Here is a 27,500-nt window from a genome sequence, read left to right on the forward strand (position 1 = left end):
GGAAGATACAGGTAACTAACACACTGTTACAGGGGAAGATACAGGTAACTAACACACTGTTACACTGCTACAGGGGAAGATACAGGTAACTAACACACTGCTACAGGGGAAGATACAGGTAACTAACACACTGCTACAGGGAAGATACAGGTAACTAACACACTGTTACAGGGAAGATACAGGTAACTAACACACTGTTACAGGGAAGATACAGGTAACTAACACACTGCTACAGGGGAAGATACAGGTAACTAACACACTGCTACAGGGAAGATACAGGTAACTAACACACTGTTACAAGGGAAGATACAGGTAACTAACACACTGTTACACTGCTACAGGGAAGATACAGGTAACTAACACACTGCTACAGGGGAAGATACAGGTAACTAACACACTGCTACAGGGGAAGATACAGGTAACTAACACACTGTTACAGGGGAAGATACAGGTAACTAACACACTGTTACAGGGAAGATACAGGTAACTAACACACTGCTGCAGGTAAGATACAGGTAACTAACACACTGTTACACTGCTACAGGGGAAGATACAGGTAACTAACACACTGTTACAGGGAAGATACAGGTAACTAACACACTGTTACAGGGGAAGATACAGGTAACTAACACACTGTTACACTGCTACAGGGGAAGATACAGGTAACTAACACACTGCTACAGGGGAAGATACAGGTAACTAACACACTGTTACAAGGGAAGATACAGGTAACTAACACACTGTTACACTGCTACAGGGAAGATACAGGTAACTAACACACTGCTACAGGGGAAGATACAGGTAACTAACACACTGCTACAGGGGAAGATACAGGTAACTAACACACTGTTACAGGGGAAGATACAGGTAACTAACACACTGTTACAGGGAAGATACAGGTAACTAACACACTGCTGCAGGGAAGATACAGGTAACTAACACACTGTTACAGGGGAAGATACAGGTAACTAACACACTGCTGCAGGGGAAGATACAGGTAACTAACACACTGTTACACTGCTGCAGGGGAAGATACAGGTAACTAACACACTGCTACAGGGGAAGATACAGGTAACTAACACACTGCTACAGGGGAAGATACAGGTAACTAACACACTGTTACAGGGGAAGATACAGGTAACTAACACACTGTTACAGGGAAGATACAGGTAACTAACACACTGTTACAGGGGAAGATACAGGTAACTAACACACTGTTACACTGCTACAGGGGAAGATACAGGTAACTAACACACTGCTACAGGGGAAGATACAGGTAACTAACACACTGTTACAAGGGAAGATACAGGTAACTAACACACTGTTACACTGCTACAGGGAAGATACAGGTAACTAACACACTGCTACAGGGGAAGATACAGGTAACTAACACACTGCTACAGGGGAAGATACAGGTAACTAACACACTGTTACAGGGGAAGATACAGGTAACTAACACACTGTTACAGGGAAGATACAGGTAACTAACACACTGCTGCAGGGAAGATACAGGTAACTAACACACTGTTACACTGCTACAGGGGAAGATACAGGTAACTAACACACTGTTACAGGGAAGATACAGGTAACTAACACACTGCTACAGGGGAAGATACAGGTAACTAACACACTGCTACACTGCTACAGGGAAGATACAGGTAACTAACACACTGCTACAGGGAAGATACAGGTAACTAACACACTGCTACAGGGAAGATACAGGTAACTAACACACTGCTACAGGGGAAGATACAGGTAACTAACACACTGTTACAGGGGAAGATACAGGTAACTAACACACTGCTACAGGGAAGATACAGGTAACTAACACACTGTTACACTGGAAGATACAGGTAACTAACACACTGCTGCAGGGGAAGATACAGGTAACTAACACACTGTTACAGGGGAAGATACAGGTAACTAACACACTGTTACAGGGGAAGATACAGGTAACTAACACACTGCTACAGCGAAGATACAGGTAACTAACACACTGTTACAGGGAAGATACAGGTAACTAACACACTGCTGCAGGGGAAGATACAGGTAACTAACACACTGTTACACTGCTACAGGGGAAGATACAGGTAACTAACACACTGCTACAGGGGAAGATACAGGCAACTAACACACTGCTGCAGGGGAAGATACAGGTAACTAACACACTGCTACACTGCTACAGGGAAGATACAGGTAACTAACACACTGTTACAGGGAAGATACAGGTAACTAACACACTGTTACAGGGAAGATACAGGTAACTAACACACTGTTACACTGCTACAGGGAAGATACAGGTAACTAACACACTGCTACAGGGAAGATACAGGTAACTAACACACTGTTACAGGGAAGATACAGGTAACTAACACACTGTTACACTGCTACAGGGAAGATACAGGTAACTAACACACTGTTACAGGGAAGATACAGGTAACTAACACACTGTTACACTGCTACAGGGAAGATACAGGTAACTAACACACTGCTACAGGGAAGATACAGGTAACTAACACACTGTTACAGGGAAGATACAGGTAACTAACACACTGTTACACTGCTACAGGGAAGATACAGGCAACTAACACACTGTTACACTGCTACAGGGAAGATACAGGCAACTAACACACTGTTACAGGGGAAGATACAGGTAACTAACACACTGCTACAGGGGAAGATACAGGTAACTAACACACTGCTACAGGGGAAGATACAGGTAACTAACACACTGTTACACTGCTACAGGGGAAGATACAGGTAACTAACACACTGCTACACTGCTACAGGGGAAGATACAGGTAACTAACACACTGCTACAGGGGAAGATACAGGTAACTAACACACTGTTACACTGCTACAGGGGAAGATACAGGTAACTAACACACTGCTACAGGGGAAGATACAGGTAACTAACACACTGTTACACTGCTACAGGGGAAGATACAGGTAACTAACACACTGCTACACTGTTACAGGGGAAGATACAGGTAACTAACACACTGCTACAGGGGAAGATACAGGTAACTAACACACTGTTACAGGGGAAGATACAGGTAACTAACACACTGCTACAGGGGAAGATACAGGTAACTAACACACTGTTACAGGGGAAGATACAGGTAACTAACACACTGTTACACTGCTGCAGGGGAAGATACAGGTAACTAACACACTGTTACAGGGAAGATACAGGTAACTAACACACTGTTACAGGGAAGATACAGGTAACTAACACACTGCTACAGGGAAGATACAGGTAACTAACACACTGTTACAGGGGAAGATACAGGTAACTAACACACTGTTACAGGGGAAGATACAGGTAACTAACACACTGCTACAGGGGAAGATACAGGTAACTAACACACTGTTACAGGGGAAGATACAGGTAACTAACACACTGCTACAGGGGAAGATACAGGTAACTAACACACTGTTACAGGGGAAGATACAGGTAACTAACACACTGCTACACTGCTACAGGGGAAGATACAGGTAACTAACACACTGCTGCAGGGGAAGATACAGGTAACTAACACACTGTTACAGGGAAGATACAGGTAACTAACACACTGCTACAGGGGAAGATACAGGTAACTAACACACTGCTACAGGGAAGATACAGGTAACTAACACACTGTTACAGGGAAGATACAGGTAACTAACACACTGCTACAGGGGAAGATACAGGTAACTAACACACTGCTACAGGGAAGATACAGGTAACTAACACACTGCTACAGGGGAAGATACAGGTAACTAACACACTGTTACAGGGAAGATACAGGTAACTAACACACTGTTACAGGGAAGATACAGGTAACTAACACACTGCTGCAGGGGAAGATACAGGTAACTAACACACTGTTACAGGGGAAGATACAGGTAACTAACACACTGCTGCAGGGGAAGATACAGGTAACTAACACACTGCTACACTGCTACAGGGGAAGATACAGGTAACTAACACACTGTTACAGGGGAAGATACAGGTAACTAACACACTGTTACAGGGGAAGATACAGGTAACTAACACACTGTTACAGGGAAGATACAGGTAACTAACACACTGTTACAGGGGAAGATACAGGTAACTAACACACTGCTACAGGGAAGATACAGACAACTAACACACTGCTACAGGGGAAGATACAGGTAACTAACACACTGCTACAGGGAAGATACAGGTAACTAACACACTGTTACAGGGAAGATACAGGTAACTAACACACTGCTACAGGGAAGATACAGGCAACTAACACACTGCTACAGGGGAAGATACAGGTAACTAACACACTGCTGCAGGGGAAGATACAGGTAACTAACACACTGTTACAGGGGAAGATACAGGTAACTAACACACTGCTACAGGGGAAGATACAGGTACCTAACACACTGTTACAGGGAAGATACAGGTAACTAACACACTGCTACAGGGGAAGATACAGGTAACTAACACACTGCTGCAGGGGAAGATACAGGTAACTAACACACTGTTACAGGGGAAGATACAGGTAACTAACACACTGCTACAGGGGAAGATACAGGTAACTAACACACTGCTGCAGGGGAAGATACAGGTAACTAACACACTGTTACAGGGAAGATACAGGTAACTAACACACTGCTACACTGCTACAGGGGAAGATACAGGTAACTAACACACTGTTACAGGGAAGATACAGGTAACTAACACACTGCTGCAGGGGAAGATACAGGTAACTAACACACTGTTACAGGGAAGATACAGGTAACTAACACACTGCTGCAGGGGAAGATACAGGTAACTAACACACTGCTACAGGGAAGATACAGGTAACTAACACACTGTTACAGGGAAGATACAGGTAACTAACACACTGCTGCAGGGGAAGATACAGGTAACTAACACACTGCTACAGGGAAGATACAGGTAACTAACACACTGTTACAGGGAAGATACAGGTAACTAACACACTGCTACAGGGAAGATACAGGTAACTAACACACTGCTACAGGGAAGATACAGGTAACTAACACACTGTTACAGGGGAAGATACAGGTAACTAACACACTGTTACACTGCTGCAGGGGAAGATACAGGTAACTAACACACTGTTACACTGTTACAGGGGAAGATACAGGTAACTAACACACTGCTGCAGGGGAAGATACAGGTAACTAACACACTGTTACAGGGAAGATACAGGTAACTAACACACTGTTACAGGGGAAGATACAGGTAACTAACACACTGCTACAGGGGAAGATACAGGTAACTAACACACTGTTACAGGGAAGATACAGGTAACTAACACACTGCTGCAGGGGAAGATACAGGTAACTAACACACTGCTACAGGGGAAGATACAGGTAACTAACACACTGTTACAGGGAAGATACAGGTAACTAACACACTGCTGCAGGGGAAGATACAGGTAACTAACACACTGCTACAGGGAAGATGCAGGTAACTAACACACTGCTGCAGGGGAAGATACAGGTAACTAACACACTGCTACAGGGGAAGATACAGGTAACTAACACACTGCTACACTGCTACAGGGAAGATACAGGTAACTAACACACTGCTACAGGGGAAGATACAGGTAACTAACACACTGCTACAGGGAAGATACAGGTAACTAACACACTGTTACAGGGAAGATACAGGTAACTAACACACTGCTGCAGGGGAAGATACAGGTAACTAACACACTGCTACAGGGAAGATACAGGTAACTAACACACTGTTACAGGGAAGATACAGGTAACTAACACACTGCTACAGGGAAGATACAGGTAACTAACACACTGCTGCAGGGGAAGATACAGGTAACTAACACACTGCTACAGGGGAAGATACAGGTAACTAACACACTGCTACAGGGGAAGATACAGGTAACTAACACACTGCTACACTGCTACAGGGAAGATACAGGTAACTAACACACTGCTACAGGGGAAGATACAGGTAACTAACACACTGCTACACTGCTACAGGGAAGATACAGGTAACTAACACACTGCTGCAGGGGAAGATACAGGTAGCTAACACACTGCTGCAGGGGAAGATACAGGTAGCTAACACACTGCTACAGGGGAAGATACAGGTAACTAACACACTGTTACACTGCTACAGGGGAAGATACAGGTAACTAACACACTGCTACAGGGGAAGATACAGGTAACTAACACACTGTTACAGGGAAGATACAGGTAACTAACACACTGCTGCAGGGGAAGATACAGGTAACTAACACACTGCTGCAGGGGAAGATACAGGTAACTAACACACTGCTGCAGGTGAAGATACAGGTAACTAACACACTGCTACAGGGGAAGATACAGGTAACTAACACACTGCTGCAGGGGAAGATACAGGTAACTAACACACTGTTACACTGCTGCAGGGGAAGATACAGGTAACTAACACACTGCTACACTGCTACAGGGAAGATACAGGTAACTAACACACTGCTACACTGCTACAGGGGAAGATACAGGTAACTAACACACTGTTACACTGCTACAGGGGAAGATACAGGTAACTAACACACTGCTACAGGGAAAGATACAGGTAACTAACACACTGTTACAGGGAAGATACAGGTAACTAACACACTGTTACAGGGGAAGATACAGGTAACTAACACACTGCTACAGGGAAGATACAGGTAACTAACACACTGTTACAGGGGAAGATACAGGTAACTAACACACTGCTACAGGGAAGATACAGGTAACTAACACACTGCTGCAGGGGAAGATACAGGTAACTAACACACTGTTACACTGTTACAGGGGAAGATACAGGTAACTAACACACTGCTACAGGGGAAGATACAGGTAACTAACACACTGCTGCAGGGGAAGATACAGGTAACTAACACACTGTTACACTGCTACAGGGGAAGATACAGGTAACTAACACACTGCTACAGGGGAAGATACAGGTAACTAACACACTGTTACACTGCTACAGGGGAAGATACAGGTAACTAACACACTGCTACAGGGGAAGATACAGGTAACTAACACACTGCTGCAGGGGAAGATACAGGTAACTAACACACTGCTACAGGGGAAGATACAGGTAACTAACACACTGTTACAGAGGAAGATACAGGTAACTAACACACTGCTACAGGGGAAGATACAGGTAACTAACACACTGCTACAGGGGAAGATACAGGTAACTAACACACTGTTACACTGCTACAGGGGAAGATACAGGTAACTAACACACTGCTACAGGGGAAGATACAGGTAACTAACACACTGCTACAGGGAAGATACAGGTAACTAACACACTGCTACAGGGAAGATACAGGTAACTAACACACTGCTACAGGGGAAGATACAGGTAACTAACACACTGCTACAGGGAAGATACAGGTAACTAACACACTGCTACAGCGAAGATACAGGTAACTAACACACTGCTACAGGGAAGATACAGGTAACTAACACACTGCTACAGGGAAGATACAGGTAACTAACACACTGCTACAGGGGAAGATACAGGTAACTAACACACTGTTACAGGGGAAGATACAGGTAACTAACACACTGCTACAGGTGAAGATACAGGTAACTAACACACTGTTACAGGGGAAGATACAGGTAACTAACACACTGCTACACTGTTACAGGGGAAGATACAGGTAACTAACACACTGTTACAGGGAAGATACAGGTAACTAACACACTGCTACAGGGGAAGATACAGGTAACTAACACACTGCTACGGGGAAGATACAGGTAACTAACACACTGTTACACTGCTGCAGGGGAAGATACAGGTAACTAACACACTGCTACAGGGAAGATACAGGTAACTAACACACTGTTACACTGGAAGATACAGGTAACTAACACACTGTTACACTGCTACAGGGAAGATACAGGTAACTAACACACTGCTACAGGGAAGATACAGGTAACTAACACACTGTTACAGGGAAGATACAGGTAACTAACACACTGTTACACTGCTACAGGGAAGATACAGGTAACTAACACACTGCTACAGGGAAGATACAGGTAACTAACACACTGCTACAGGGAAGATACAGGTAACTAACACACTGTTACAGGGGAAGATACAGGTAACTAACACACTGTTACAGGGAAGATACAGGTAACTATCACACTGTTACCCTGCTCCACATACGCACAGAGATACATCCACACATAAAGCACAACCAATCGTTTGGTAAATGTCTTTATCTCTCCTTTCCTCTCCCTCCCTCTCGCCTTCCCTCTCGCTCTCCCACCCCCTCTCGCTCTCCCACCCCTCTCTCCTTCCCTCCCCCACCTCTCTCTCTCTCTCCTTCCCTCACCTCTCTCTCCCTCCCTCTCTCTCTCTCTCCCTAGATGTACGGTGCTCAGCTTGAGGAGGCCCGTCAGAGACTATCCTCACTAGAGAAAGAACGCAGCCAGCTAACCAATGACCTCGCCGTGCTCCAGAAAACCCTAACCCAGTCTGACCTCCAGGGATCAACCCTGCTCTCAGCCTGCACCCTACTGGCTGGGGCGCTCACACACCTCACACACGTCACACACACACTCCGGACACAGAAAACTGTCCTCGCACGCCGCTTGGCGGAGCGAGAGGGCCTAGAGATGGAGGTTAGAACGCTAGTACAAGCTCTGGGGGAGGGAAGAGGAGAGGGTGATGAGGAGAGGAAGAGAGGAGGGGTGAGGAGGTGGAGAAGGTGTGTGGTGTGTGTGATAGCTGTGAACAGGTTGTGTGTGTTGGGACGGAGGAGCAGGCTGGTGTTTAGGGTGGGTGGGCAGAGGTACCCCTCTATAGGAGTGAGTGTTTCAGTCTTCCCTCTGGAGGAGAGAGACATGGACTCAACAGCGCCATCTAAAGGTGAGCAGGACAATGATACAACTGCACTGTGAAATAATTATTCAGAAAATATTTGTGAATGTTTTTGACTAGTTGATATACACCAGGGCTGCCCAACCCTCTTCCTGGAGATCTACCGTCCTGTAGGTTTTCAGTCCAACCCTAATTTAGCATATCTAATTCAGCTAGTTAAGGTCTTGTTAAATGGCTAATTAGTAGAATCAGGTGTGTTAAATCAAGGTTGGACTGAAAATCTACAGGACGGTTGATCTCCAGGAAAAGGATTTGGCAGCCCTGGTATACAGCTACGGTCAAAAGTCACTTTTTGTAACCGGTTAGGAGAATTAACGTAGCAGGTTAGGAGAATTAACGTAGCAGGTTAGGAGAATTAACGTAGCAGGTTAGGAGAATTAACGTCGCACGTTAGGAGAATTAACGAAGCAGGTTAGGAGAATTAACGTAGCAGGTTAGGAGAATTAACGTAGCAGGTTAGGAGAATTAACGAAGCAGGTTAGGAGAATTAACGTAGCAGGTTAGAAGAATTAACGTAGCAGGTTAGGAGAATTAACGAAGCAGGTTAGGAGAATTAACGTAGCAGGTTAGGAGAATTAACGTAGCAGGTTAGGAGAATTAACGTAGCAGGTTAGGAGAATTAACGTAGCAGGTTAGGAGAATTAACACTGCATGTTAGGAGAATTAACACAGCAGGTTAGGAGAATTAACACTGCAGGTTAGGAGAATTAACGTAACAGGTTAGGAGAATTAACGTAGCAGGTTAGGAGAATTAACGTAGCAGGTTAGGAGAATTAACGTAGCAGGTTAGGAGAATTAACGTCGCACGTTAGGAGAATTAACGAAGCAGGTTAGGAGAATTAACGTAGCAGGTTAGGAGAATTAACGTAGCAGGTTAGGAGAATTAACGAAGCAGGTTAGGAGAATTAACGTAGCAGGTTAGGAGAATTAACGTAGCAGGTTAGGAGAATTAACGTAGCAGGTTAGGAGAATTAACGTAGCAGGTTAGGAGAATTAACACTGCAGGTTAGGAGAATTAACACAGCAGGTTAGGAGAATTAACACTGCAGGTTAGGAGAATTAACATAGCAGGTTAGGAGAATTAACGTAGCAGGTTAGGAGAATTAACACTGCAGGTTAGGAGAATTAACGCAGCAGGTTAGGAGAATTAACGTAGCAGGTTAGGAGAATTAACGTAGCAGGTTAGGAGAATTAACACTGCAGGTTAGGAGAATTAACGCAGCAGGTTAGGAGAATTAACGTAGCAGGTTAGGAGAATTAACGTAGAAGGTTAGGAGAATTAACGTAGCCGGTTAGGAGAATTAACGTAGCAGGTTAGGAGAATTAACGTAGCAGGTTAGGAGAATTAACGTAGCAGGTTAGGAGAATTAACGTAGCAGGTTAGGAGAATTAACGTAGCAGGTTAGGAGAATTAACGTAGCAGGTTAGGAGAATTAACGTAGCAGGTTAGGAGAATTAACGTAGCAGGTTAGGAGAATTAACGTAGCAGGTTAGGAGAATTAACGTCGCACGTTAGGAGAATTAACGTAGCAGGTTAGGAGAATTAACGTAGCAGGTTAGGAGAATTAACACTGCAGGTTAGGAGAATTAACGTAGCAGGTTAGGAGAATTAACGTAGCAGGTTAGGAGAATTAACACTGCAGGTTAGGAGAATTAACGCAGCAGGTTAGGAGAATTAGGTTAGGAAAAGGGTTAAGGTTAGCTAAAATGCAAGAAATGTGCTGTTTTCAATCTAGCCATAACCCTTTTGGACAGCTGAAGCAAGGCACATAATTCTTCTTTAGGAAAATTATCCTTTCTGGTAACATTTTTGTAGAGACAGAAATTTTAGATGAAAAGTACTATGTTAAAAACAGTAAGACTTCTCTCGGGAATGAAGTATGAAGCGATGAATGTCTGGATGAGATAACATCATATTAACCCGTTCTCTCTGGCTCTCTCAGGTGAAGAGGACAATGCTGATGAAGGCAGAGGAGGACTGTGTGTGAGGTGGCTCCGTAGTAAAGACATCTCCTCCTTCATCATGTCTTCCATGGCTGAACTACAGGAGGCCTTAAAACACACAGGTAACTCTCTCTCTCACACACACACACACACACACACACACACACACACACACACACACACACACACACACACACACACACACACACACACACACACCGAGAGAGAGTTAGCTAGCGCAAACTGGTGGAGGAATCTGAAGGTAGTGAACTAGCAGTCGGAAGGTTACCGTCTTCTATATCCCAGGTGTTATCTACCTGCTCCATGGTTACCGTCTTCTATATCCCAGGTGTTATCTACCTGCTCCATGGTTACCGTCTTCTATATCCCAGGTGTTATCTACCTGCTCCATGGTTACCGTCTTCTATATCCCAGGTGTTATCTACCTGCTCCATGGTTACCGTCTTCTATATCCCAGGTGTTATCTACCTGCTCCATGGTTACCGTCTTCTATATCCCAGGTGTTATCTACCTGCTCCATGGTTACCGTCTTCTATATCCCAGGTGTTATCTGCCTGCTCCATGGTTGCCGTCTTCTATATCCCAGGTGTTATCTACCTGCTCCATGGTTACCGTCTTCTATATCCCAGGTGTTATCTACCTGCTCCATGGTTACCGTCTTCTATATCCCAGGTGTTATCTACCTGCTCCATGGTTGCCGTCTTCTATATCCCAGGTGTTATCTACCTGCTCCATGGTTACCGTCTTCTATATCCCAGGTGTTATCTACCTGCTCCGTGGTTACCGTCTTCTATATCCCAGGTGTTATCTACCTCGTCCGTGGTTACCGTCTTCTATATCCCAGGTGTCATCTACCTGCTCCATGGTTACCGTCTTCTATATCCCAGGTGTTATCTACCTGCTCCATGGTTACCATCTTCTATATCCCAGGTGTTATCTACCTGCTCCGTGGTTACCGTCTTCTATATCCCAGGTGTTATCTACCTGCTCCATGGTTACCATCTTCTATATCCCAGGTGTTATCTACCTGCTCCGTGGTTACCGTCTTCTATATCCCAGGTGTTATCTACCTGCTCCATGGTTACCGTCTTCTATGTCCCAGGTGTTATCTACCTGCTCCGTGGTTACCGTCTTCTATATCCCAGGTGTTATCTACCTGCTCCGTGGTTACCGTCTTCTATATCCCAGGTGTTATCTACCTGCTCCATGGTTACCGTCTTCTATATCCCAGGTGTTATCTACCTGCTCCATGGTTACCGTCTTCTATATCCCAGGTGTTATCTACCTGCTCCATGGTTACCGTCTTCTATATCCCAGGTGTTATCTACCTGCTCCATGGTTACCGTCTTCTATATCCCAGGTGTTATCTACCTGCTCCATGGTTACCGTCTTCTATATCCCAGGTGTTATCTACCTGCTCCATGGTTACCGTCTTCTATATCCCAGGTGTTATCTACCTGCTCCATGGTTACTGTCTTCTATATCCCAGGTGTTATCTACCTGCTCCGTGGTTACCGTCTTCCATATCCCAGGTGTTATCTACCTGCTCCGTGGTTACCGTCTTCTATATCCCAGGTGTTATCTACCTGCTCCGTGGTTACCGTCTTCTATATCCCAGGTATTATCTACCTGCTCCATGGTTACGTCTTCTATATCCCAGGTTTTATCTACCTGCTCCATGGTTACCGTCTTCTATATCACAGGTGTTATCTTCCTGCTCCATGGTTACCGTCTTCTATATCCCAGGTGTTATCTACCTGCTTCATGGTTACCGTCTTCTATATCCCAGGTATTATCTACCTGCTCCATGGTTACCGTCTTCTATATCCCAGGTGTTATCTACCTGCTTCATGGTTACCGTCTTCTATATCCCAGGTATTATCTACCTGCTCCATGGTTACGTCTTCTATATCCCAGGTTTTATCTACCTGCTCCATGGTTACCGTCTTCTATATCACAGGTGTTATCTTCCTGCTCCATGGTTACCGTCTTCTATATCCCAGGTGTTATCTACCTGCTTCATGGTTACCGTCTTCTATATCCCAGGTATTATCTACCTGCTCCATGGTTACCGTCTTCTATATCACAGGTGTTATCTTCCTGCTCCATGGTTACCGTCTTCTATATCCCAGGTGTTATCTACCTGCTCCATGGTTGCCGTCTTCTATATCCCAGGTGTTATCTACCTGCTCCGTGGTTACCGTCTTCTATATCCCAGGTGTTATCTACCTGCTCCATGGTTACCGTCTTCTATATCCCAGCCGTTATCTACCTGCTCCATGGTTACCGTCTTCTATATCCCAGCCGTTATCTACCTGCTCCATGGTTACCGTCTTCTATATCACAGGTGTTATCTTCCTGCTCCATGGTTACCGTCTTCTATATCCCAGGTGTTATCTACCTGCTCCATGGTTACCATCTTCTATATCCCAGGTGTTATCTACCTGCTCCATGGTTACCGTCTTCTATATCCCAGGTGTTATCTACCTGCTCCATGGTTACCGTCTTCTATATCCCAGCCGTTATCTACCTGCTCCATGGTTACCGTCTTCTATATCCCAGCCGTTATCTACCTGCTCCATGGTTACCGTCTTCTATATCCCAGGTGTTATCTACCTGCTCCATGGTTACCGTCTTCTATATCCCAGGTGTTATCTACCTGCTCAATGGTTACCGTCTTCTATATCCCAGGTGTTATCTACCTGCTCCATGGTTACCGTCTTCTATATCCCAGGTGTTATCTACCTGCTCCATGGTTACCGTCTTCTATATCCCAGGTGTTATCTACCTGCTCCATGGTTACCGTCTTCTATATCCCAGGTGTTATCTACCTGCTCCGTGGTTACCGTCTTCTATATCCCAGGTGTTATCTACCTGCTCCATGGTTACCGTCTTCTATATCCCAGCCGTTATCTACCTGCTCCATGGTTACCGTCTTCTATATCCCAGGTGTTATCTACCTGCTCCATGGTTACCGTCTTCTATATCCCAGGTGTTATCTACCTGCTCAATGGTTACCGTCTTCTATATCCCAGGTGTTATCTACCTGCTCCATGGTTACCGTCTTCTATATCCCAGGTGTTATCTACCTGCTCCATGGTTACCGTCTTCTATATCCCAGGTGTTATCTACCTGCTCCATGGTTACCGTCTTCTATATCCCAGGTGTTATCTACCTGCTCCGTGGTTACCGTCTTCTATATCCCAGGTGTTATCTACCTGCTCCATGGTTACCGTCTTCTATATCACAGGTGTTATCTTCCTGCTCCATGGTTACCGTCTTCTATATCCCAGGTGTTATCTACCTGCTCCATGGTTACCGTCTTCTATATCCCAGCCGTTATCTACCTGCTCCGTGGTTACCGTCTTCTATTTCCCAGGTGTTATCTACCTGCTCCGTGGTTACCGTCTTCTATATCCCAGGTGTTATATACCTGCTCCATGGTTACCGTCTTCTATATCCCAGGTGTTATCTACCTGCTCCATGGTTACCGTCTTCTATATCCCAGGTGTTATCTACCTGCTCCGTGGTTACTGTCTTCTATATCCCAGGTGTTATCTACCTCGTCCATGGTTACCGTCTTCTATATCCCAGGTGTTATCTACCTGCTCCGTGGTTACCGTCTTCTATATCCCAGGTGTTATCTACCTGCTCCGTGGTTACCGTCTTCTATATCCCAGGTGTTATCTACCTGCTCCATGGTTACCGTCTTCTATATCCCAGGTGTTATCTACCTCGTCCATGGTTACCGTCTTCTATATCCCAGGTGTTATCTACCTGCTCCGTGGTTACCGTCTTCTATATCCCAGGTGTTATCTACCTGCTCCATGGTTACCGTCTTCTATATCCCAGGTGTTATCTACCTGCTCCATGGTTACCGTCTTCTATATCCCAGGTGTTATCTACCTGCTCCATGGTTACCGTCTTCTATATCCCAGGTGTTATCTACCTGCTCCATGGTTACCGTCTTCTATATCCCAGGTGTTATCTACCTGCTCCATGGTTACCGTCTTCTATATCCCAGGTGTTATCTACCTGCTCCGTGGTTACCGTCTTCTATATCCCAGGTGTTATCTACCTGCTCCATGGTTACCGTCTTCTATATCCCAGGTGTTATCTACCTGCTCCATGGTTACCGTCTTCTATATCCCAGGTGTTATCTACCTCGTCCATGGTTACCGTCTTCTATATCCCAGGTGTTATCTACCTGCTCCGTGGTTACCGTCTTCTATATCCCAGGTGTTATCTACCTGCTCCATGGTTACCGTCTTCTATATCCCAGGTGTTATCTACCTGCTCCATGGTTACCGTCTTCTATATCCCAGGTGTTATCTACCTGCTCCATGGTTACCGTCTTCTATATCCCAGGTGTTATCTACCTGCTCCATGGTTACGTCTTCTATATCCCAGGTGGTATCTACCTTGAATGAGTAGATGTGTCCAAACGTTTGACTGGTACTGTATATATACACAGTGCATTCGGAAAGTATTCAGACCCCTTGACTTTTTCCACATTTTGTTCCGATACTGTCTGTGTCTCTTTCTCCTCCAGTTTCTTCCTCTCCGGTAGTATTGTCTGCCGCTCGTAACAGTCTATCCCGCCTCCTGGACCACCTCCTCACCCCCTCAGACCAAGGGTCCCATCTCACACCCTATGGCGTGAACAAGGGTACTCTGGTTAGTAGGCTGGGACAGGGCCTACACCGACTCACGGCCAAACAGATGAGCAATAAGGTTCGTGGACTATAACAATGTATTTCATAGAGAATATATATACAGTGAGGGGGAAAAGGTATTTGATCCCCTGCTGATTTTGTACGTTTGCCCACTGACAAAGAAATGATCAGTCTGTAATTTTAATGTTAGGTTTTTTTGAACAGTGAGAGACAGAATAACAACAAAATCATCCAGAGAAACGCACGTCAAAAATGTTATAAATTGATTTGCATTTTAATGAGGGAAATAAGTATTTGACCCCTCTCCCCTCTTACATGGTTTACATGGTTTACATGGTACATGGTTTACTTGGTTTTCATGGTTTACATGGTACATGGTTTACTTGGTTTTCATGGTTTACATGGTACATGGTTTACTTGGTTATCATGGTTTACATGGTACATGGTTTACATGGTTTACATGGTTTACATGGTTTACATGGTACATGGTTTACATTGTTTACATGGTACATGGTTTACATGGTTTACATGGTACATGGTTTACATTGTTAACATGGTTTACATGGTACATGGTTTACATGGTTTACATGGTTTTCATGGTTTACTTGGTTTTCATGGTTTACATGGTTTTCATGGTTTACATGGTTTACATGGTTTACATGGTACATGGTTTACTTGGTTTTCATGGTTTACATGGTTTACATGGTTTTCATGGTTTACATGGTTTACATGGTTTTCATGGTTTACATGGTACATGGTTTACATGGTACATGGTTTACTTGGTTTTCATGGTTTACATGGTACATGGTTTACATGGTACATGGTTTACTTGGTTTACTTGGTTTTCATGGTTTACATGGTACATGGTTTACATGGTACATGGTTTACATGGTTTACATGGTTTTCATGGTTTACTTGGTTTACATGGTTTACATGGTACATGGTTTACATGGTTTACATGGTACATGGTTTACATGGTTTACATGGTTTACATGGTACATGGTTTACATGGTTTACATGGTTTACATGGTTTACATGGTTTACATGGTTCATGGTTTACATGGTACATGGTTTTCATGGTTTACATGGTTTACATGGTTTTCATGGTACATGGTTTACATGGTACATGGTTTACATGGTTCATGGTTTACACTGTACAGGGTTTACATGGTTTTCATGGTTTACATGGTACATGGTTTTCATGGTTTTCATGGTTTACATGGTACATGGTTTACATGGTTTTCATGGTTTTCATGGTTTACATGGCACATGGTTTTTATGGTTTTCATTGTTTACATGGTACATGGTTTACATGGTACATGGTTTACATGGTTTTCATGGTACATGGTTTTCATGGTTTACATGGTGCATGGTTTACATGGTTTACATGGTTTTCATAGTTTACATGGTACATGGTTTTCATGGTTTACATGGTACATGGTTTTCATGGTTTACATGGTTTACATGGTACATGGTACATGGTTTACATGGTACATGGTTCATGGTTTACATGGTACATGGTTTTCATGGTACATGGTTTACATGGTTTTCATGGTTACATGGTTTACATGGTACATGGTTTACATGGTACATGGTTTACATGGTTTTCATGGTTAACATGGTACATGGTTTACATGGTTTTCATGGTACATGGTTTTCATGGTTTTCATGGTTTACATGGTTTTCATGGTTTACATGGTTTTCATGGTTACATGGTTAACATGGTTTACATGGTACATGGTTTACATGGTACATGGTTTTCATGGTTTACATGGTTTTCATGGTTACATGGTTAACATGGTTTACATGGTACATGGTTTACATGGTTTTCATGGTTTACATGGTTTTCATGGTTACATGGTACATGGTTTACATGGTACATGGTTTACATGGTACATGGTTTACATGGTACATGGTTTACATGGTCTACATGGTACATGGTTTTCATGGTTTACATGGTACATGGTTTACATGGTTTACATGGTTAACATGGTACATGGTTTACATGGTACATGGTTTTCATGGTTTACATGGTAAATGGTTTACATGGTTAACATGGTACATGGTTTTCATGGTTTACATGGTTTACATGGTTAACATGGTTAACATGGTTAACATGGTTTACATGGTACATGGTTTACATGGTTAACATGGTTTACATGGTACATGGTTTACATGGTTTACATGGTTTACATGGTTTACATGGTTTACATGGTTTACATGGTGTACATGGTTTACATGGTTTACATGGTACATGGTTTACATGGTTTTCATGGTTTACATGGTTTTCATGGTTTACATGGTTCACATGGTACATGGTTTACATGGTTTACATGGTTTACATTGTACATTGTTTTCATGGTTTACATGGTACATGGTTTACATGGTACATGGTTTACATGGTACATGGTTTACATGGTTTACATGGTACATGGTTTACATGGTTTACATGGTACATGGTTTACATGGTACATGGTTTACATGGTTTACATGGTTTACATGGTTTACATGGTTCATGGTTTTCATGGTTTTCATGGTTTACATGGTTTACATGGTACATGGTTTACATGGTACATGGTTTACATTGTTTTCATGGTTTTCATGGTTTACATGGTTTACATGGTACATGGTTTACAGGGTTTACAGGGTTTACATGGTTTACAGGGTTTACATGGTTTACATGGTTTACAGGGTTTACATGGTTTACATGGTTTACATGGTTTTCATGGTTTTCATGGTTTACATGGTTTACATGGTACATGGTTTACAGGGTTTACATGGTACATGGTTTACATGGTTTACAGGGTTTACAGGGTTTACATGGTTTACATGGTTTACAGGGTTTACATGGTTTACAGGGTTTACATGGTTTACATGGTTTACAGGGTTTACATGGTTTTCATGGTTTACATGGTTTTCATGGTTTACTTGGTTTACATGGTACATAGTTTACATGGTACATGGTTTACATGGTTCATGGTTTACATGGTACATGGTTTACATGTTACATGGTTTACATGTTACATGGTTTACATGGTTTTCATGGTTTACATGGTTTACATGGTACATGGTTTACATGGTTTACATGGTACATGGTTTACATGGTTTACATGGTACATGGTTTACATGGTTTACATGGTACATGGTTTACATGGTACATGGTTTACATGGTTTACATGGTGCATGGTTTACATGGTACACGGTTTACATGGTACATGGTTTACATGGTACATGGTTTACATGGTACACGGTTTACATGGTTTACATGGTGCATGGTTTACATGGTACACGGTTTACATGGTTTACATGGTACATGGTTTACATGGTACATGGTTTACATGGTACATGGGTTACATGGTTTACATGGTACATGGTTTACATGGTACATGGTTTACATGGTACATGGTTTAAATGGTACATGGTTTACATGGTTTACATGGTATTCATGCTCATCAGACCGTAAAGTGACCACTCGTACCTTGTGGATGGGGACCTTGTCTTCCTACTGTATGTGCGCGTAGCCATGGTTACCATGGTAGCCAAAATAATAGTCCAAATGAATGGCCTGCCCAGGATTATTATACATGACCCTAAGCATGATGGGATGTTAATTGTTTAATTAACTCAGGATCTACACCTGTGTGGAAGAGAAGTGTTCCCATTGTTTTGGCAGTTACCTGTAGGTAGTATTACATCTATTAACCGTATGTTAACCCAGTGTCCCCCGTCCCCCCGTCCCCTGTCCCCCCGTCCCCTTGTCCCCCCGTCCCCTGTCCCCCGGTCCCCCTGTCCCCCCGTCCCCGGTCCCCCCCGTCCCCTGTCCCCCATCCCCCCGTCCCCCGGTCCCCCTGTCCCCCGGTCCCCCCGTCCCCTGTCCCCCCGTCCCCCGTCCCCCATCCCCCCCGTCCCCGGTCCCCCTGTCCCCCCGTCCCCTGTCCCCCCGTCCCCGGTCCCCCCGTCCCCCTGTCCCCCCGTCCCCTATGTCTGGGTCTCTCAGTGTCTGGTGGTTTCGCTGCAGCAACACTTCCTGGTTTTCACCCACCGGCTGCACTCCGCTGAGGTGGAGAGGCGGAGCCTGAGGTTAGAGGTTGCACGCCTCAAACGTGTCACCAAGAACGACCGAGGACCGTGCCACCTGGTGAGCTACCTCACTATTTCCTGAGGACAATGTGTCATTCACGTCGTCAGTGTATCGGTCTATCAGTGTATGTGGAACTATTTAACTCTCTCTCTCTGTGTGACTGTGTGTGTGTGTGTGTGTGTGTGTGTGTGTGTGTGTGTGTGTAACTGTGTCTCTGTGTGTAGGTGCCAGCAGAGCGGTGTGTGTGTGTGTGTGTGTGTGTGTGTGTGTGTGTGTGTGTGTGTGTGTGTGTGTGTGTGTGTGTGTGTGTGTGTGTGTGTGTGTGTGTGTGTGTGTGTGTGTGTGTGTCGGTGCCAGCTATACGGTTGGACAGTGTGTGTGTACTCCTATCCTGAGACACTTGATGAATACCAGTGGTGTAAAGTACTTAAGTGAAAATACTTTAAAGTACTTAAGTAGTTTTTTGGGGGTATCTTTACTATTTACATTTTTTACAACTTTTACTTTCACTTCACTACATTCCTAAAGACAATTATGTACTTTTTAATCCGTACATTTTCCCTGAAACGCAAAAGTACTCGATACATTTTGAATGATTAGCAGGACAGAAAAATAGTCTGATTCACACACTTATCAAGAGAACATCCCTGGTCATCACTACTGCCTCTGATCTGGAGGACTCACTAAACAGAGAACATCCCTGGTCATCCCTATGGCCTCTGATCTGGAGGACTCACTAAACAGAGAACATCCCTGGTCGTCCCTACTGCCTCTGATCTGGAGGACTCACTAAACAGAGAACATCCCTGGTCATCCCTACTGCCTCTGATCTGGAGGACTCACTAAACAGAGAACATCCCTGGTCATCCCTACTGCCTCTGATCTGGAGGACTCACTAAACAGAGAACATCCCTGGTCATCCCTACTGCCTCTGATCTGGAGGACTCACTAAACAGAGAACATCCCTGGTCATCTCTACTGCCTCTGATCTGGAGGACTCACTAAACAGAGAACATCCCTGGTCATCCCTACTGCCTCTGATCTGGAGGACTCACTAAACAGAGAACATCCCTGGTCATCCCTACTGCCTCTGATCTGGAGGACTCACTAAACAGAGAACATCCCTGGTCATCCCTACTGCCTCTGATCTGGAGGACTCACTAAACAGAGAACATCCCCGGTCATCCCTACTTTCTCTGATCTGGAGGACTCACTAAACAGAACATCCCTGGTCCTCCCTACTGCCTCTGATCTGGAGGACTCACTAAACAGAGAACATCCCTGGTCATCCCTACTGCCTCTGATCTGGAGGACTCACTAAACAGAGAACATCCCTGGTCACCCCTACTGTCTCTGATCTGGAGGACTCACTAAACAGAGAACATCCCTGGTCATCCCTACTTCCTCTGATCTGGAGGACTCACTAAACAGAGAACATCCCTGGTCATCCCTACTGCCTCTGATCTGGAGGACTCACTAAACAGAGAACATCCCTGGTCATCCCTACTGCCTCTGATCTGGAGGACTCACTAAACAGAGAACATCCCTGGTCATCCCTACTGCCTCTGATCTGGAGGACTCACTAAACAGAGAACATCCCTGGTCATCCCTACTGCCTCTGATCTGGAGGACTCACTAAACAGAGAACATCCCTGGTCATCCCTACTGCCTCTGATCTGGAGGACTCACTAAACAGAGAACATCCCTGGTCATCCCTACTGCCTCTGATCTGGAGGACTCACTAAACAGAGAACATCCCTGGTCATCTCTACTGTCTCTGATCTGGAGGACTCACTAAACAGAGAACATCCCTGGTCATCCCTACTGCCTCTGATCTGGAGGACTCACTAAACAGAGAACATCCCTGGTCATCTCTACTACCTCTGATCTGGAGGACTCACTAAACACACATCCCTGGTCATCACTACTGCCTCTGATCTGGAGGACTCACTAAACAGAGAACATCCCTGGTCATCTCTACTGCATCTGATCTGGAGGACTCACTAAACAGAGAACATCCCTGGTCATCACTACTGCCTCTGATCTGGAGGACTCACTAAACAGAGAACATCCCTGGTCATCCCTACGGGCTCTGATCTGGAGGACTCACTAAACAGAGAACATCCCTGGTCATCCCTACTGCCTCTGATCTGGAGGACTCACTAAACAGAGAACATCCCTGGTCATCCCTACTGCCTCTGATCTGGAGGACTCACTAAACACACATCCCTGGTCATCCCTACTGCCTCTGATCTGGAGGACTCACTAAACAGAGAACATCCCTGGTCATCCCTACTGCCTCTGATCTGGAGGACTCACTAAACAGAGAACATCCCTCGTCATCCCTACTGCCTCTGATCTGGTGGACTCACTAAACAGAGAACATCCCTGGTCATCCCTACTGCCTCTGATCTGGAGGACTCACTAAACAGAGAACATCCCTGGTCATCTCTACTACCTCTGATCTGGAGGACTCACTAAACACACATCCCTGGTCATCACTACTGCCTCTGATCTGGAGGACTCACTAAACAGAGAACATCCCTGGTCATCTCTACTGCATCTGATCTGGAGGACTCACTAAACAGAGAACATCCCTGGTCATCACTACTGCCTCTGATCTGGAGGACTCACTAAACAGAGAACATCCCTGGTCATCCCTACGGGCTCTGATCTGGAGGACTCACTAAACAGAGAACATCCCTGGTCATCCCTACTGCCTCTGATCTGGAGGACTCACTAAACAGAGAACATCCCTGGTCATCCCTACTGCCTCTGATCTGGAGGACTCACTAAACACACATCCCTGGTCATCCCTACTGCCTCTGATCTGGAGGACTCACTAAACAGAGAACATCCCTGGTCATCCCTACTGCCTCTGATCTGGAGGACTCACTAAACAGAGAACATCCCTGGTCATCCCTACTGCCTCTGATCTGGTGGACTCACTAAACAGAGAACATCCCTGGTCATCCCTACTGCCTCTGATCTGGAGGACTCACTAAACAGAGAACATCCCTGGTCATCCCTACTGTCTCTGATCTGGAGGACTCACTAAACAGAGAACATCCCTGGTCATCTCTACTGCCTCTGATCTGGAGGACTCACTAAACAGAGAACATCCCTGGTCACCCCTACTGTCTCTGATCTGGAGGACTCACTAAACAGAGAACATCCCTGGTCATCCCTACTTCCTCTGATCTGGAGGACTCACTAAACAGAGAACATCCCTGGTCATCCCTACTGCCTCTGATCTGGAGGACTCACTAAACAGAGAACATCCCTGGTCATCCCTACTGCCTCTGATCTGGAGGACTCACTAAACAGAGAACATCCCTGGTCATCCCTACTGCCTCTGATCTGGAGGACTCACTAAACAGAGAACATCCCTGGTCATCCCTACTGCCTCTGATCTGGAGGACTCACTAAACAGAGAACATCCCTGGTCATCCCTACTGCCTCTGATCTGGAGGACTCACTAAACAGAGAACATCCCTGGTCATCCCTACTGCCTCTGATCTGGAGGACTCACTAAACAGAGAACATCCCTGGTCATCCCTACTGCCTCTGATCTGGAGGACTCACTAAACAGAGAACATCCCTGGTCATCCCTACTGCCTCTGATCTGGAGGACTCACTAAACAGAGAACATCCCCGGTCATCCCTACTTTCTCTGATCTGGAGGACTCACTAAACAGAACATCCCTGGTCCTCCCTACTGCCTCTGATCTGGTGGACTCACTAAACAGAGAACACCCCTGGTCATCCCTACTGCCTCTGATCTGGTGGACTCACTAAACAGAGAACATCCCTGGTCATCCCTACTGCCTCTGATCTGGAGGACTCACTAAACAGAGAACATCCCTGGTCACCCCTACTGCCTCTGATCTGGAGGACTCACTAAACAGAGAACATCCCTGGTCACCCCTACTGTCTCTGATCTGGAGGACTCACTAAACAGAGAACATCCCTGGTCATCCCTACTTCCTCTGATCTGGAGGACTCACTAAACAGAGAACATCCCTGGTCATCCCTACTGCCTCTGATCTGGAGGACTCACTAAACAGAGAACATCCCTGGTCATCCCTACTGCCTCTGATCTGGAGGACTCACTAAACAGAGAACATCCCTGGTCATCCCTACTGCCTCTGATCTGGAGGACTCACTAAACAGAGAACATCCCTGGTCATCCCTACTGCCTCTGATCTGGAGGACTCACTAAACAGAGAACATCCCTGGTCATCCCTACTGCCTCTGATCTGGAGGACTCACTAAACAGAGAACATCCCTGGTCATCCCTACTGCCTCTGATCTGGAGGACTCACTAAACAGAGAACATCCCTGGTCATCTCTACTGTCTCTGATCTGGAGGACTCACTAAACAGAGAACATCCCTGGTCATCCCTACTGCCTCTGATCTGGAGGACTCACTAAACAGAGAACATCCCTGGTCATCTCTACTACCTCTGATCTGGAGGACTCACTAAACACACATCCCTGGTCATCACTACTGCCTCTGATCTGGAGGACTCACTAAACAGAGAACATCCCTGGTCATCTCTACTGCATCTGATCTGGAGGACTCACTAAACAGAGAACATCCCTGGTCATCACTACTGCCTCTGATCTGGAGGACTCACTAAACAGAGAACATCCCTGGTCATCCCTACGGGCTCTGATCTGGAGCACTCACTAAACAGAGAACATCCCTGGTCATCCCTACTGCCTCTGATCTGGAGGACTCACTAAACAGAGAACATCCCTGGTCATCCCTACTGCCTCTGATCTGGAGGACTCACTAAACACACATCCCTGGTCATCCCTACTGCCTCTGATCTGGAGGACTCACTAAACAGAGAACATCCCTGGTCATCCCTACTGCCTCTGATCTGGAGGACTCACTAAACAGAGAACATCCCTGGTCATCCCTACTGCCTCTGATCTGGTGGACTCACTAAACAGAGAACATCCCTGGTCATCCCTACTGCCTCTGATCTGGAGGACTCACTAAACAGAGAACATCCCTGGTCATCCCTACTGTCTCTGATCTGGAGGACTCACTAAACAGAGAACATCCCTGGTCATCTCTACTGCCTCTGATCTGGAGGACTCACTAAACAGAGAACATCCCTGGTCACCCCTACTGTCTCTGATCTGGAGGACTCACTAAACAGAGAACATCCCTGGTCATCCCTACTTCCTCTGATCTGGAGGACTCACTAAACAGAGAACATCCCTGGTCATCCCTACTGCCTCTGATCTGGAGGACTCACTAAACAGAGAACATCCCTGGTCATCCCTACTGCCTCTGATCTGGAGGACTCACTAAACAGAGAACATCCCTGGTCATCCCTACTGCCTCTGATCTGGAGGACTCACTAAACAGAGAACATCCCTGGTCATCCCTACTGCCTCTGATCTGGAGGACTCACTAAACAGAGAACATCCCTGGTCATCCCTACTGCCTCTGATCTGGAGGACTCACTAAACAGAGAACATCCCTGGTCATCCCTACTGCCTCTGATCTGGAGGACTCACTAAACAGAGAACATCCCTGGTCATCCCTACTGCCTCTGATCTGGAGGACTCACTAAACAGAGAACATCCCTGGTCATCCCTACTGCCTCTGATCTGGAGGACTCACTAAACAGAGAACATCCCTGGTCATCCCTACTGCCTCTGATCTGGAGGACTCACTAAACAGAGAACATCCCTGGTCATCCCTACTGCCTCTGATCTGGAGGACTCACTAAACAGAGAACATCCCTGGTCATCCCTACTGCCTCTGATCTGGAGGACTCACTAAACAGAGAACATCCCTGGTCATCTCTACTGTCTCTGATCTGGAGGACTCACTAAACAGAGAACATCCCTGGTCATCCCTACTGCCTCTGATCTGGAGGACTCACTAAACAGAGAACATCCCTGGTCATCTCTACTACCTCTGATCTGGAGGACTCACTAAACACACATCCCTGGTCATCACTACTGCCTCTGATCTGGAGGACTCACTAAACAGAGAACATCCCTGGTCATCTCTACTGCATCTGATCTGGAGGCCTCACTAAACAGAGAACATCCCTGGTCATCACTACTGCCTCTGATCTGGAGGACTCACTAAACAGAGAACATCCCTGGTCATCCCTACGGGCTCTGATCTGGAGGACTCACTAAACAGAGAACATCCCTGGTCATCCCTACTGCCTCTGATCTGGAGGACTCACTAAACAGAGAACATCCCTGGTCATCCCTACTGCCTCTGATCTGGAGGACTCACTAAACACACATCCCTGGTCATCCCTACTGCCTCTGATCTGGAGGACTCACTAAACAGAGAACATCCCTGGTCATCCCTACTGCCTCTGATCTGGAGGACTCACTAAACAGAGAACATCCCTGGTCATCCCTACTGCCTCTGATCTGGTGGACTCACTAAACAGAGAACATCCCTGGTCATCCCTACTGCCTCTTATCTGGAGAACTCACTAAACAGAGAACATCCCTGGTCATCCCTACTGTCTCTGATCTGGAGGACTCACTAAACAGAGAACATCCCTGGTCATCTCTACTGCCTCTGATCTGGAGGACTCACTAAACAGAGAACATCCCTGGTCATCCCTACTGCCTCTGATCTGGAGGACTCACTAAACAGAGAACATCCCTGGTCATCCCTACTGCCTCTGGTCTGGAGGACTCACTAAACAGAGAACATCCCTGGTCCTCCCTACTGCCTCTGATCTGGAGGACTCACTAAACAGAGAACACCCCTGGTCATCTCTACTGCCTCTGATCTGGCTGACTCACTAAACAGAGAACATCCCTGGTCATCTCTATTGCCTCTGATCTGGAGGACTCACTAAACAGAGAACATCCCTGGTCATCCCTACGGGCTCTGATCTGGAGGACTCACTAAACAGAGAACATCCCTGGTCATCCCTACTGCCTCTGATCTGGAGGACTCACTAAACAGAGAACATCCCTGGTCATCCCTACTGCCTCTGATCTGGAGGACTCACTAAACACACATCCCTGGTCATCCCTACTGCCTCTGATCTGGAGGACTCACTAAACAGAGAACATCCCTGGTCATCCCTACTGCCTCTGATCTGGAGGACTCACTAAACAGAGAACATCCCTGGTCATCCCTACTGCCTCTGATCTGGTGGACTCACTAAACAGAGAACATCCCTGGTCATCCCTACTGCCTCTGATCTGGAGGACTCACTAAACAGAGAACATCCCTGGTCATCCCTACTGTCTCTGATCTGGAGGACTCACTAAACAGAGAACATCCCTGGTCATCTCTACTGCCTCTGATCTGGAGGACTCACTAAACAGAGAACATCCCTGGTCATCCCTACTGTCTCTGATCTGGAGGACTCACTAAACAGAGAACATCCCTGGTCATCCCTACTGCCTCTGATCTGGTGGACTCACTAAACAGAGAACACCCCTGGTCATCCCTACTGCCTCTGATCTGGTGGACTCACTAAACAGAGAACACCCCTGGTCATCCCTACTGCCTCTGATCTGGTGGACTCACTAAACAGAGAACATCCCTGGTCATCCCTACTGCCTCTGATCTGGAGGACTCACTAAACAGAGAACATCCCTGGTCACCCCTACTGCCTCTGATCTGGAGGACTCACTAAACAGAGAACATCCCTGGTCACCCCTACTGTCTCTGATCTGGAGGACTCACTAAACAGAGAACATCCCTGGTCATCCCTACTTCCTCTGATCTGGAGGACTCACTAAACAGAGAACATCCCTGGTCATCCCTACTGCCTCTGATCTGGAGGACTCACTAAACAGAGAACATCCCTGGTCATCCCTACTGCCTCTGATCTGGAGGACTCACTAAACAGAGAACATCCCTGGTCATCCCTACTGCCTCTGATCT

At 45.7% G+C, this 27,500-nt stretch overlaps 1 protein-coding gene across 2 annotated transcripts in view; it reads left to right on the forward strand.

Annotated features, from left to right (window-relative positions):
• LOC129847339 (coiled-coil domain-containing protein 171-like) overlaps positions 1 to 27,500 on the forward strand; it is a gene marked incomplete at its 5' end in the record, with an annotated part of 71,140 nt that overhangs the window by 1,973 nt on the left and 41,667 nt on the right. For both annotated transcript variants that reach the window (XM_055915102.1, XM_055915103.1), the window contains 4 exon segments: positions 8,362 to 8,863; positions 10,819 to 10,941; positions 15,393 to 15,574; positions 19,514 to 19,654. In XM_055915102.1, coding sequence (XP_055771077.1) covers positions 8,362 to 8,863; positions 10,819 to 10,941; positions 15,393 to 15,574; positions 19,514 to 19,654 — 948 coding nt within the window.

The sequence above is a fragment of the Salvelinus fontinalis genome, unplaced genomic scaffold (assembly GCF_029448725.1).
Source record: "Salvelinus fontinalis isolate EN_2023a unplaced genomic scaffold, ASM2944872v1 scaffold_0783, whole genome shotgun sequence".
In the NCBI taxonomy this organism is placed as follows: domain Eukaryota; kingdom Metazoa; phylum Chordata; class Actinopteri; order Salmoniformes; family Salmonidae; genus Salvelinus; species Salvelinus fontinalis.